Source organism: Triticum aestivum, chromosome 2B (assembly GCF_018294505.1).
Source record: "Triticum aestivum cultivar Chinese Spring chromosome 2B, IWGSC CS RefSeq v2.1, whole genome shotgun sequence".
NCBI lineage: Eukaryota > Viridiplantae > Streptophyta > Magnoliopsida > Poales > Poaceae > Triticum > Triticum aestivum.
The window spans coordinates 176,720,046-176,731,276 of NC_057798.1; the positions used below are offsets into that span (position 1 = coordinate 176,720,046).

Consider the following 11,231-nt stretch of genomic DNA (forward strand, 5'->3'; position numbering starts at 1 on the left):
ACAAATGTCGGTGTCAAAACCGGCGGATCTTGGGTAGGGGGTCTCGAACTGTGCGTCTAAGGCTAATGGTAACAGGAGGCCAGGGACACAATGTTTACCCAGGTTCGGGCCCTCTCTATGGAGGTAATACCCTACTTCCTGCTTGATTGATCTTGATGAATATGAGTATTACAAGAGTTGATCTACCACGAGATCATAATGGCTAAACCCTAGAAGTCTAGCCTATAAGGTTATGATTGTTGTGGCTAAACCCTAGAAGTCTAAACCATCTGGTTTATATAGACACCGGGGGAGCTAGGGTTGTACAAAGTCGGTTACAGAGAAAGGAATCTACATATCCGATTCGCCAAGCTTGCCTTCCACGCCAAGGAGAGTTCCACCCGGACACGGGACGAAGTCTTCTATCTTGTATCTTCATAGTCCAATAGTCCGGCCAAAGTATATAGTCCGGCTGTCCGAGGACCCCTTTATCCAGGACTCCCTCAGCCGCCAACACCAACACCGTTGTTACGGCTTCGGCCTAGCCTACTGGAGGGTATAACACTTTTACCACACTCTTGTTTATTTCTGTGTTAGCAGTACTAGCTATATGTGTAGATGTTTCTGCTATATGCGTAGTACGTGCTCTTCTGGTTAGAAATCAAAATGTGATTAATACTGCTCATGCCATGTTTCTGGATTAAATTAATCAAAAAATTGCTAATATACTCAACATAACTAAGACTCAAGTGGATGTTGAACAGGATATGATGACACACATGAATAAGGAAGACGCGGCAGCATTTGCTGCCAAGGCAGTTGCTGAGGCAGAAGTTGCCAATGCGGAGGCTGAAGAAGCAGCAAGGGCTGCAGAAGCTGAGGCTGAAGCTGCAAAGGCTTTCTCGATGTTGTCATGTTGACTGTGCAAAACAAAAATGCTGCCTCTGCGGTAAACTGAGCATATTTTTGTTTTCAGAATATTCTCTACAAAATGCACATCCTATAACTTACTAAACTCGTTAAATGCATATTCTTTGAGCTTGCTGATCTTCTCTACTAGCCAAGTCGTCCATTTGGATTTAGTCAAAGAAGTTTGTATGAGACAGTGCTTGTGTTGTGCCGCAAAGCTTTTGTCGATACATGAGTTTCTTGTATAGCCTTACAGATCAAAATGTTTCACTCAAGGGGAGTGGTTTTCAAAATCTTGTTGTTGGCCCTAAACCCTGGCTCACCCTTCAGATGGTGCTATCTAGTAGCATTCTCTAAGGTAAATATATAATTGGCGTTGTGTTGTGTTAGCCAATCAATGACGCAATGACACGCAATAACAAGAGCGAAATGAAAGTAGTATTCAATTTTCATCCTTTTTCTTCTCAACATGTGTTTATTTGTAATTAAACTCTAGCACATTCTCCTTAGTTCAAGGGTCTATGGAAATTGTTGTGGCAAGATATTTCTCCGATATGTTGAGTTGATTACAGTGGTTTAGCACGATGACTAGTAAGATGCCCGTACTACGCTACGTGTTCATACAAGATTAGATGGATTTGAGTTATAGTTAGAAACCCATGTGTTGCTATGGAAAATAAAAAGAAAATATACCAAGACATAGTCAGCTCGTAAGTTACTACGGACAAGAGCCAGAACCTGTATGTTTGCTACGGACAATGAAATATGTATAGAGACATTGATTGAAGTAATGATATATTTTTTATAGGTACAAATCGAGCACAATCAAACATATAATTTTCAATCAATAAACCCCGTCATCGAAGCCAAACATTTTTTTTCTCCATCTTCGCCTCGCAGATGAGTACTCCTTGTTCTCCCTGCTCACCTTTCTCATTGCTCGCTCTATCCTATATCAAGGGGACAGGGAGCATGCGGCAAATAGAATTTTCGTCCACGACCGACTTCATCCTTCAGCCCTAGCCAATGGGCTCAACCTGTTGCTACATATTCTGATCGGCCGCCACCCCATGACAAGCATATGTCATCTCTCCGTGTATTTGAGCATTATATGATGCAACATGCGCACGTGAAAAGTGAATTGTTGTTGTAACATTCCAAACCACTTTGCAAGATTTAAAGAAAAAAGAATCACGTCACATGTCACATAATAATATCTTAAAGGTTACTAAAATAGAATCATACTGCAAGCGTGATCAACCATAACTAAATATTACTTTAATAGTTTGCTAAGTGTATTATAGTCACACCAACACATCACAATCAGCAACTGGCCATAACTCGCATGAAAAAAGAAAACACAAAATAAAAACACTTGATACAGAACTTGCATGCATAAAAGAGTATACACAAGTACAAACAAAATGATCAGGGCTCACTAAGCTAGACTATTATGCAAAATGATGTGCCATATGTCAGTATTATTCCAACATTGACTTCGTCTATTGCAATGCTCGGGTGTGCAAGCGAGCGTCACGGCTGGTAACTCCGAATTGTGAAGGATGCAACGATTACGCTCACACCAGATCTCCCAAATCACTAGCACAACCGAACTTCTTCTTACCTTGGAAAGATTGTAGAAAGTAAACAAGTTGTTCGGCCACCGTTCATCCTCCAAGTCGACATTCCTCATTTTGTGCCAGTATATTAGGCACGACATACTTGAATGTGAATAAATGGAAGCAATTAAAATATCCAAATAACATACATGCTATAGCTTGAGCTCACACTTAGAAATGATCCCAGGACAAACAAGAATGAAGTAGAAGTGTTTAACTGAATGTTTTGCTAAATATACACAAGAAAAATGAATTTGCTCAATCTATCTGGTCACCTAAAAGGACATCGGACAATCACTACTACTCATACGAGGTTGCACCAGAGGATGATGTGTCAGTGTAATTGCGCTGCCACCGACAGGGTGTTTTCCTGGAAGCCAAGAATTGAGGTGGGGCGGCCTCGTCAAGATAACATGTACTTCCTCCGTTTTTTAGTCTGCATATAAGATTTAATCAAAGTCAAACTTTGTTAACTTTGATTAATTTTATAGGAAAAAATATCAAGATCCACAATATGAAATTAATATTTTTAGATGCATCATGAAATAAAGTTTCATGCCATATAGCTTTAGTATTGTAGATGTTAATATATTTTTTATAAAGTTGGTCACACTTTACAAAGTTTGACTTCGACCAAATCTTATATGCAGACTAAAAAAATAGAGGGAGTACAACAATTCTCAGCTCGCAGATAGTCCGCATCGTCCGCATCGGACGTCCCTGCAGTCCGTGAGCACGCATGGGGCGCGGACGACGGAAGGTGAATGCTAGCATACACATCATCTCCGGCATTGGGCATGCCGTGCCAGCGGAGAGCGCCCTGAAGCACCCGCATCCCAACGTCCTTGGCAACGAAGGTCTGGACCTTCTGCCGGGTGGACTGTCCGGCAGCGCAGGCCTGGACGACACGACCATCTTTCCCACTGGGATCCGCCATCTCTCCCTCTCGAACGGCGTGCACAACAAGATCTGGAAAGAGAGATCGATGTGTCCGGATTTTGTGCGTTTGAATTGGGCAAAGGACTATTGTCCGTCCACGGCGGAGCAAATCTGACCGCTGCGCCCAACCGATGAACGCATTTCGTCTGGGCTTGTAAGAAAATAAACTGAGATAGCCCATAGCCAAAGCCATGGCAACGACCATAGTTCATGCCGGCCAGAGCGTCAGCGGCCGGCACACATGCCAGCCTACAAAATGGTCACTTCACAGTTCACGCCGGCACACTAACCAGCGGTTGACACACTTGCCAGCACACAAAAACAGCCATAGTTCATGCCTTGCGGACCCTAGTTCATGCTGGCATGCAAAATGATGTCGCACTTGGTCGTAATTCAATCATCTAGCTCGAGCATCATCGCCTTTTGCTTGTTCTCGAACTAACTTCTTCTTTTCGGGGACATCTTGCTCAAGTTCACCATCATGATCTACACCTCCTTCGCAATGAAAGCTAGTGCCACCTCTTTTGCTTTGGTGTTCGCATCAGTCGCCTCAATCTCGAGCTTCTTCATTTGGACGGCCTCCTTAATCTTGAGTTTCCTCTTTTTGATGGCATCCTCCATCTCGAGCTTCCTCGTTTGGAGCTCAATGTAGGCCTTCATTTGCTCCTCTTTTCTTGGCGCTTCCTCACGGCCCTTGCTTCCTTGTGGGTCATCATGCCTTGCAAACTTTTTTGCAAGGTGAACGATGCCGCATCACACTTCTCGTCCACCTTGGAGCTGGTTTTGCCACGCAGCCGCTTCTCTCCTTCTCCATGCTCAACGACGGCCGCCGGCCCATCATTCTTCTTTAGGGCGGCATATTGCTCTTTAGGCAATCTTTGATGAGCGTCCAACAATGGGTGAGGGTGAATGGCTTGTTCCCTTGTTGGGCCTCGAAGGCCATGGCGGTGGCGGTAATAATGGTCGGTAGGGGTCGGCTAAACACTAGCATGAGGAGGGCGTGCTGCATCGTCGCCTGCGTGGCCTTGGTGACCAGGGTCTCGTTATCCTCACCGGCGGCCCTGGCGTCGTCGACGACGGCCTGGGCAGCGGCTTTCCTCTCCGCAGCATTGGTCCTACAGCCAGCCCTCTTCGTCATTTCTCGGGTGAGCTGCTTCGCCGTGTGCACCTTCTTGGGATTCTTCTTTTTCAGGGTCAAGGGGCGGACGGGATGGCGGCGGCGGCTTGCTTTGGTGCGGTGGCCATGGCGGGAGCCGGAGGGCATGAGGGTTTTGGGAAGAGAAGGGGAAATGGGGACGTTGTGACCCGACGGATGGGCTAGGGGAGGACAAGGACGGGTGTCGCGCACGTCCACGCCCTGTCCGTTTCAACGCAAACGCGGTCCAATTTTGGGCTGAAAATGGATCTCGGAAGGACAGAAAATGGACGCCCATCAGTTTGTGTCGGTGCATTGGGCCACGTTTTTGTAGTCTGTTCCGATCCAAATGGATAGAGATGGATCAAATGCGGTCGTGCATTGGAGTTGGCCTAACTACAACAACGATTGTACAAGAGGTGGGGCGCTCACCCAACTAAACTCCGGCGGTCACCGTGGAAGAGAGTGGAGGGGCGATGGCGAGGAATCTAGGAGGGGTTCTCAAAGATTTGTTTGTTTCGGGAGAGAAGGAGAAACCTCCAGAGTATTGGTTTGTGTTTCAGATGCCTTCTCCAAAATTCTGCCCGACGCTTTGAGAACCCGAAACAAACCAATACTCTGGGGGTTTCGGTAGAGAAGGAGAAACCTCCAGAGTATTGGTTTGTGTTTCAGATGCCTTCTCCAAAACCTCCTAGTAAGTTTCGCCAAGTGGGATGTTATTTGTCGACCAAAGGACCAAGGGGGTTTGGGTATCGAGAATCTTGAGGTCAAGGACAGATGCCTGCTTAGTAAGTGGCTGTATAAGCTTTCAGTTCAGAGTGACGCAACTTGGGCGCAGATTCTCCGCAACAAGTATCTGCATTCCAAAACTTTGTCACAGGTGACAGTGAGATCAACTGATTTGCCGTTTTGGAAGGGGCTTATCAGAGTTAAAGCAGCTTTCTTTAATAGAACAAAGTTTATTGTCGGTGATGGCAATGATACACGGTTCTGAGAGGATACTTGGCTGGGTGATACACCATTGGCACTACAGTACCCAACCCTGTATCGTATTGTTCAGCGACGTGATGCGCTAGTTGCAACGATTATGCAGTCCATTCCCCTTAATATTCAGTTTCGGAGGGTGCTTGTTGGTGATAGATGGGAAGCTTGGCTTCATCTGGTGCGTAGACTGATGGAAGTCCAGCTAGCTCATCAGTCCGATCAGTTGTGTTGGAAACTTACTAGCTCTGGACAATTACTGTTAAGTCGATGTACATCGATGTTATTAACTCGACTGTCATTCCTAGTTCCAAATATGTTTGGAAAGTAAAAGTTCCTTTGAAAATTAAAGTGTTTATGTGATTCGTTCATAAACAGGTTATTTTAACAAAGGACAACTTGGTTAAGCGCAATTGGACAGGATCTACTAGGTGTAGTTTCTGTGATCAGGACAAGACCATTAAGCATCTCTTCTTTGAGTGTCCGTTGGCGAGAATTCTGTGGCGCACCGTGCAAATTGCCTTTAACATTACTCCGTCGAGTTCGATCGGGGCGTTATTTGAAACGTGGCTTGATGGGATAGAGTCCGATACAGCTAGACATATTCGTGTAGGAGTTTGTGCGTTGTTATGGGCAATTTGGAACTGGAGAAATGATTTGGCTTTTAACAGAATAACTACTATTCATTTTTTGCAGGTTGTATTCCATGCTACGGCGCTGATCCGTATGTGGTCCTTACTCACTCCAACGGAGGCCAGGGAGCATTTGGTTACTGGATCTGTCCGGTGGGAGATGGTAGCGCGGGATATCTTCAACCAGTTTGGATGGCGGTCATGTAATATGATAGGCAATTAGTTTTCCTATCTTTATTTTGCCAGCCGGTTGTGGGTTTATGGCCTTTTCTTGTTTTGGCGTCGAGGCTCTATATGAGCTCGCTTTTATTTTGTTTCAAGACTCTATGACATTGTTGAACCTATTTTATTTATTTAAGTGTCCGTATGCATCGTTCTGATGCAGAGGCCGGGGAGTCCCCCTTTTCGAGAAAAAAAATTCTGTCCGACGCGCAGGGTGTTTTCGCAACAGGTGCAAGTTCAGTGGCTCGGGACAGCCGGTCTCATTCTCAGCCTTAGATTTCAGATTGGACGGTGCAAATGACATGAAGGCAGACACACTGCCATCATCAACTGGCATTTTTATAGGAAGAAAATAGAGATAATATATACGTGCAGTGGTGTTGTGTCCTCTGCATCGATTTTGGAGAACATTCTTTTGAGTAGGAGCACATACCGTTTTACTCTTGGACCATATGTAACTTGCATCTTCTTCAGGATTTATTCTGCGCTGCTTCATATGTGTTCCTCTGCAGCTCCTTTGAATGTACGAATGATGATGTTACAAAGTGCAGTGATTTAAGCAGTTAACACGAGCTACCGGTGTGCTGCCTGCAGTTCCCCTGGAAGCCAGGAGTATATATATTCAAGGATTGGGTTTACAATTGTAAGCATGTACTCGAGAAGTATTTTGGAACGGAGGGAGTATTCTCCAAAGATCTGAAAATATAGAAAATAGTCGCACCTCTCGTGTCTATTACCTTCCGCATGTGTTCTAACACAGTCTCAACAAAATTCAGAATCCAGAGACGAAAAAGCTATTGTCTGCAAAACTATCCGTGTTCAAACTTGCCCTGTACAAATCTACTCAAGTTAACAAGCTTGGACTTCATAATAGGTGTTACTCGAGACTTGATCTCTATTCTAGAACTCTCTAGGCGATTTCACCGGGTGAGTAGGCAACATCAGTCGGGCGCAAAGAACAACCTAAACGGTGCGTGAATGTTCCTTTTGCTCCTTGCACAAAGACGACCAGGTTCACATTACATCAAGCAATCCAAAACCCACCTCCAGTGAGGCAGCCATCACGATCCTCGGTGCCCTTCTTCTCTTGTGCATTCATGGATGATGAACTGCCTGCAAAACCATGGGACGTGCAGACGTTAGAGCGAAGTCGTAAAAATATGAACATTGATTTATCAAACGTCAATATAATAACACGATTGAAAGGTGAAGGCAGATATCTCATGTACTTGATCATGTCAGCAGACTTTGAGTCGCTTGATGCTGCGCCGTCGTCCTTCTCTTGATTCTCCGGTTTCTCTCGTAATCGTATCCTCGTCGATGAAGTTCTGATCCGACCCCTCTGAAGAAATGCACAAGCAGTTCCCTTGTAAGAATCTTGCCGTGTCACCAAACTCTACGAAAACAGACTAATTTGAGGATCTCTATTCATAATCTTGTACTAATACCCCACAAAAATGTACATCAATGAGGACTGGCAGGCTGATTGATCATTTATTATTTTTTCTTTGGACTGTTGGTCATTTATTCTTGGTAAAACACATACTAGCTGAGTAAAGTAGTCGGTGCTACGAAATCTATTTATTCAAGACAAACATAAGTTGAACTAGCGCCATATGCACAGATACGAGATATAGTATATCTTTGACAAACAACGTACCTGCAGTGCTAGAAGGGGAGCGTCCGCGCTTGCCAGAATGGCATGGGGAAGATCGCCCAGAGCTCGTCGCGCTTGCTTGGGAGTAGGACTCTCGCACCGTCTCAGTGGACGACGCATCATCATCATCATCTTCTTCTTCTTCCACACAAAGCGCCTCTCCATCTCCCTGATTCCCGCAGCAAGGTGGTCTGGTCCGCTCAACCTTTGCTCTGTCAACCTTGGACGGTTGCTTGGGCCCAGAAGCTCCTGGGGAGAGATCGAAGAGCCCCCTGAAGCTGATTTCGCCGTCGTGCAACCGGTTCACGAACGACTCCTGCAGCAAGCCTAGGTAGAGCATGTGCTTCTGGTCCGTCCATCCGGCAGAAGAGCACACCACCATCACGTCCTGCCACAGCAAAGAAACAACTCCATGAATCTCATGATTCAGAGCTGCGCAAGAGCCGAACAAATCCGCAGGTAACTACACGGGGAAGACGATGACGAAGAGAACGCTTACCGGAAAGCGCGCGAGCTCCCGCAGGCCGGCCCGCCCCTCCTCCTCCTCCATCGTCGTCTCCTTTCGCAGCACCGCACTACCAACCAGAGAGAGAGAGAGAGAGGGAGAGAGGGATGAAAAAAGAGAAAAGATCTCGAATGCTAGCTCTCGCCACGGCCGGCCGATGGAGGTTTCTCTTTTATTTCCTTCGTGGCGCCGCTTTTCCACGTGGCCTCAGGGGGGGCGGTAAATATCCGCCACAGTGTCACGCGGCGAGCGCGTGCGGCAGGTGGGGAGGGTCTCGCCGCGCTGCACGCACCGCCTACCTCGTGCCCGCCTTGTTTATTCCGATCCGGATGGTTCGACGACGATACCGCGGCCAAGATATTTTCAGACACCACCATCTCGCGTTTGGTACAAAGAAGAAAGACTTTGGATATTTTTCCTCAGCACAAACAAGCCAAAGATGATATTTTCTGGTCGATGGTAGTAAGGTTTGGGTTCCGAATGGGCATGGGCTGGTATCTGTCGTGACGTCGCACCCTTGTCCTTGTAGTAGCAACTTGTGCTATTCCATGCCATCTTTTTGATCCTTCCTCAGCTACGTACTAATTAGGTTTTGCTTCGCCACGACCGGATGTTCGAGTGCCTTTGGAAAGCAACCGCACGTTGTGCCTACGATCGATCGCCTGTTTTGGTTTTGTTTCGGTGATTATTTTTACCACAAGATCGAGTGCTATCCAATTCTATCTACCCATGATTCATCAGCTGTCGCGGTCGCCGATGAGTTCGGTGGTCGCTATCCTCAACAGAACGGAGCTGCGTCCGGTCAGAGAGAAGATCGGCGAGGAAGATGGATAAGACTAGGGACCCGAGATATTTTCGCCGGCGCGCTGAAAAGATCTGGGTCGCCGCGGCGGCGCTGACGAGGCTGTGACGAGCACTGACTTCACCCGCGTGGTGGCCTTGTGGGCAGCTCGACCAGGGGGTGCGAGGTGACATGGACAGCGCGTGAAATAATACTCTTTTAATCGATGCAGCTAGTAGTATAATGCAAAACAAATAGTAGTAAGACTCAACCACCTCCAAGAAAAAACCATTTCGATCACCCATGTGAAACAGTGTACTACCACCAAAATATCATCAGCTTTTCATATAGCAATACAAACTCCCTCGTAATATTGAGTGAATTGCAGAAAACCACCATATTAGCGCACAGATTTGCAGAAAAGACTCTTTTACGAATTTGAGCCAGAAAACACTGATTTTCGGTCTAATCTTTTGCAAAAAACACTGATCAGCCTATTTGGACATTTTAACCGCGATTATGACATGTGGGGTCCCTGGTATTTTTACAGAGGCACCCTTCAATTTGAACAAAAAAATGCAATTAGGCCCTTCCCACACCAGCTCAGCCGAACTCTGCCGCTGGCCATCTCGCGCTCGTGCGATGTCGCCCACGCCGGTGCCCCGCGGCGACAGAGCTCATCGACGAGGGTTGCTGCCTGGCTGCGCCCGTGCTGTGCGCCGCTGCTGCTGCTTGCGCCCGTTCGGCTCGCCGGCGCGCCGTTGCTTGCTTCGGTGATGTGTGCCGCTGCTTGCTCTTCTTGGCTCCGGTGCTGCCCGCCGCCGCCGCTGCTCGCGCTCGTGCTGTGCGCGGCGGCGCCGCTGCTTGGGCTTGTGCTTCTCCCCGCCGCTGCTACTTGCTCCGATGCCGCTGTCGCTTCAGGGAGGTCGTAGGCGATCCGTGCGCCGGTCGTTGCACTGCCGCCGTGCCTGAAGGAGGAGGCCACGAGCGTTCTGAGTGGATTCGGAGGCCAAAGCCGCCGCTAGCCCCCGCCCCATGCTTCCAGGAGCAGGGCGCCGGCCGACCCGTGCGGCTCAGCCATGGCCGCCGGCCTCGACCTGGACTAGGCTTTTTTTTTCGGGGTTGACCTGGACTAGGTTGTGGCCATGGCGGCGCGAGGATAGAGCCGCCGCAGCGCAGCAACGAGGCGGCGAGCATCTTGGCCTAGGCCGGGGCGGTGGTGGCTTGTGGGAACGGCGGCGGGGGCCTGAATCCCGATTGGATCGGGAAGGGAAGGGAGATTTCATTTTGTTTTGACGAAGGGTTCTTTTGAAAAACACCAGTTTGCCACATCATCAAATGCGGGCTCCACATGTAGCACAGTTAAAATGTCCAAATAGTCCGATCAGTGTTTTTTGCAAAAGATTAGACCGAAAATTAGTGGTTTCTAGCCCAAATTCGTAAAAGAGTGTTTTCTACAAACCTATGCGTCAATGTGGTGGTTTTCTGCAATTCACTATATGCTTCCTCGCGTTCACAAACAAAGTACCATCTCGCGAAAGGAAATATTGGAACGTCATACATTTTGGGACGGAGGGAGTAGAACTTTGTGTTTGGCAACATATCAATAATGCCAGAAACGTCATTTACTTTTCAACATGGGCACCAGGGGGTAGTATTAGTAGTACACAATGGATCTGGGGAAGAAGTCATGATGTCCAAACATAAATACACGAAGAAATTGTCAAGATTGGGCAGAATTAACTTATTCACCCCCTGTGAGATTCCAGCATTAATACATGATGATGGTGTGATACCGAAATGAATCACCGAACCCCCCTCAAGCGCTTTATTTGCAATCACTCAGGAGCGGATAACCGTCTTCGGCACGTC

General features: G+C 47.3%; 2 protein-coding genes across 5 annotated transcripts in view; both read right to left on the bottom strand.

Moving 5' to 3' along the window:
* Positions 1-7,121: 7,121 nt before the first annotated feature.
* LOC123044192 (uncharacterized) lies at positions 7,122-8,873 on the bottom strand. Of its 3 annotated transcripts, XR_006419871.1 has the most exons (5): positions 8,573-8,873; positions 8,077-8,461; positions 7,646-7,812; positions 7,312-7,529; positions 7,122-7,233 (listed from the first exon to the last, which is right to left on the bottom strand). XR_006419871.1 is itself a non-coding variant. In XM_044466859.1 (4 exons), exons 1-3 carry the CDS (start codon positions 8,621-8,623, stop codon positions 7,655-7,657), a joined length of 540 nt encoding a protein of 179 aa, XP_044322794.1. In that variant the 5' UTR covers positions 8,624-8,873; the 3' UTR covers positions 7,122-7,529; positions 7,646-7,654. The 3 variants fall into 3 exon arrangements, 2 of the variants coding, with proteins under 2 accessions (XP_044322794.1, XP_044322793.1); XM_044466859.1 differs by having other exon boundaries at positions 7,122-7,529; positions 7,646-7,758; XM_044466858.1 differs by having other exon boundaries at positions 7,122-7,529.
* A 2,065-nt stretch (positions 8,874-10,938) lies between these two features.
* Positions 10,939-11,231, bottom strand: part of LOC123044195 (vacuolar protein sorting-associated protein 27) — a gene marked incomplete in the record, with an annotated part of 3,669 nt that continues 3,376 nt past the window's right edge. For both annotated transcript variants that reach the window (XM_044466865.1, XM_044466866.1), the window contains 1 exon segment: positions 10,939-11,231.

Excerpts from the sequence above, each read along its gene's own strand:
- LOC123044192 (XM_044466858.1), bottom strand. The coding sequence starts at position 8,623 with ATGGAGGAGGAGGAGGGGCGGGCCGGCCTGCGGGAGCTCGCGCGCTTT. Across the intron at positions 8,462-8,572 it reads GGGAGCTCGCGCGCTTTCCG|GACGTGATGGTGGTGTGCTC; the intron begins GTAAGCGTTCTC and ends TTGCTGTGGCAG. Across the intron at positions 7,813-8,076 it reads CTCCCCTTCTAGCACTGCAG|AGTTTGGTGACACGGCAAGA; the intron begins GTACGTTGTTTG and ends CTGTTTTCGTAG.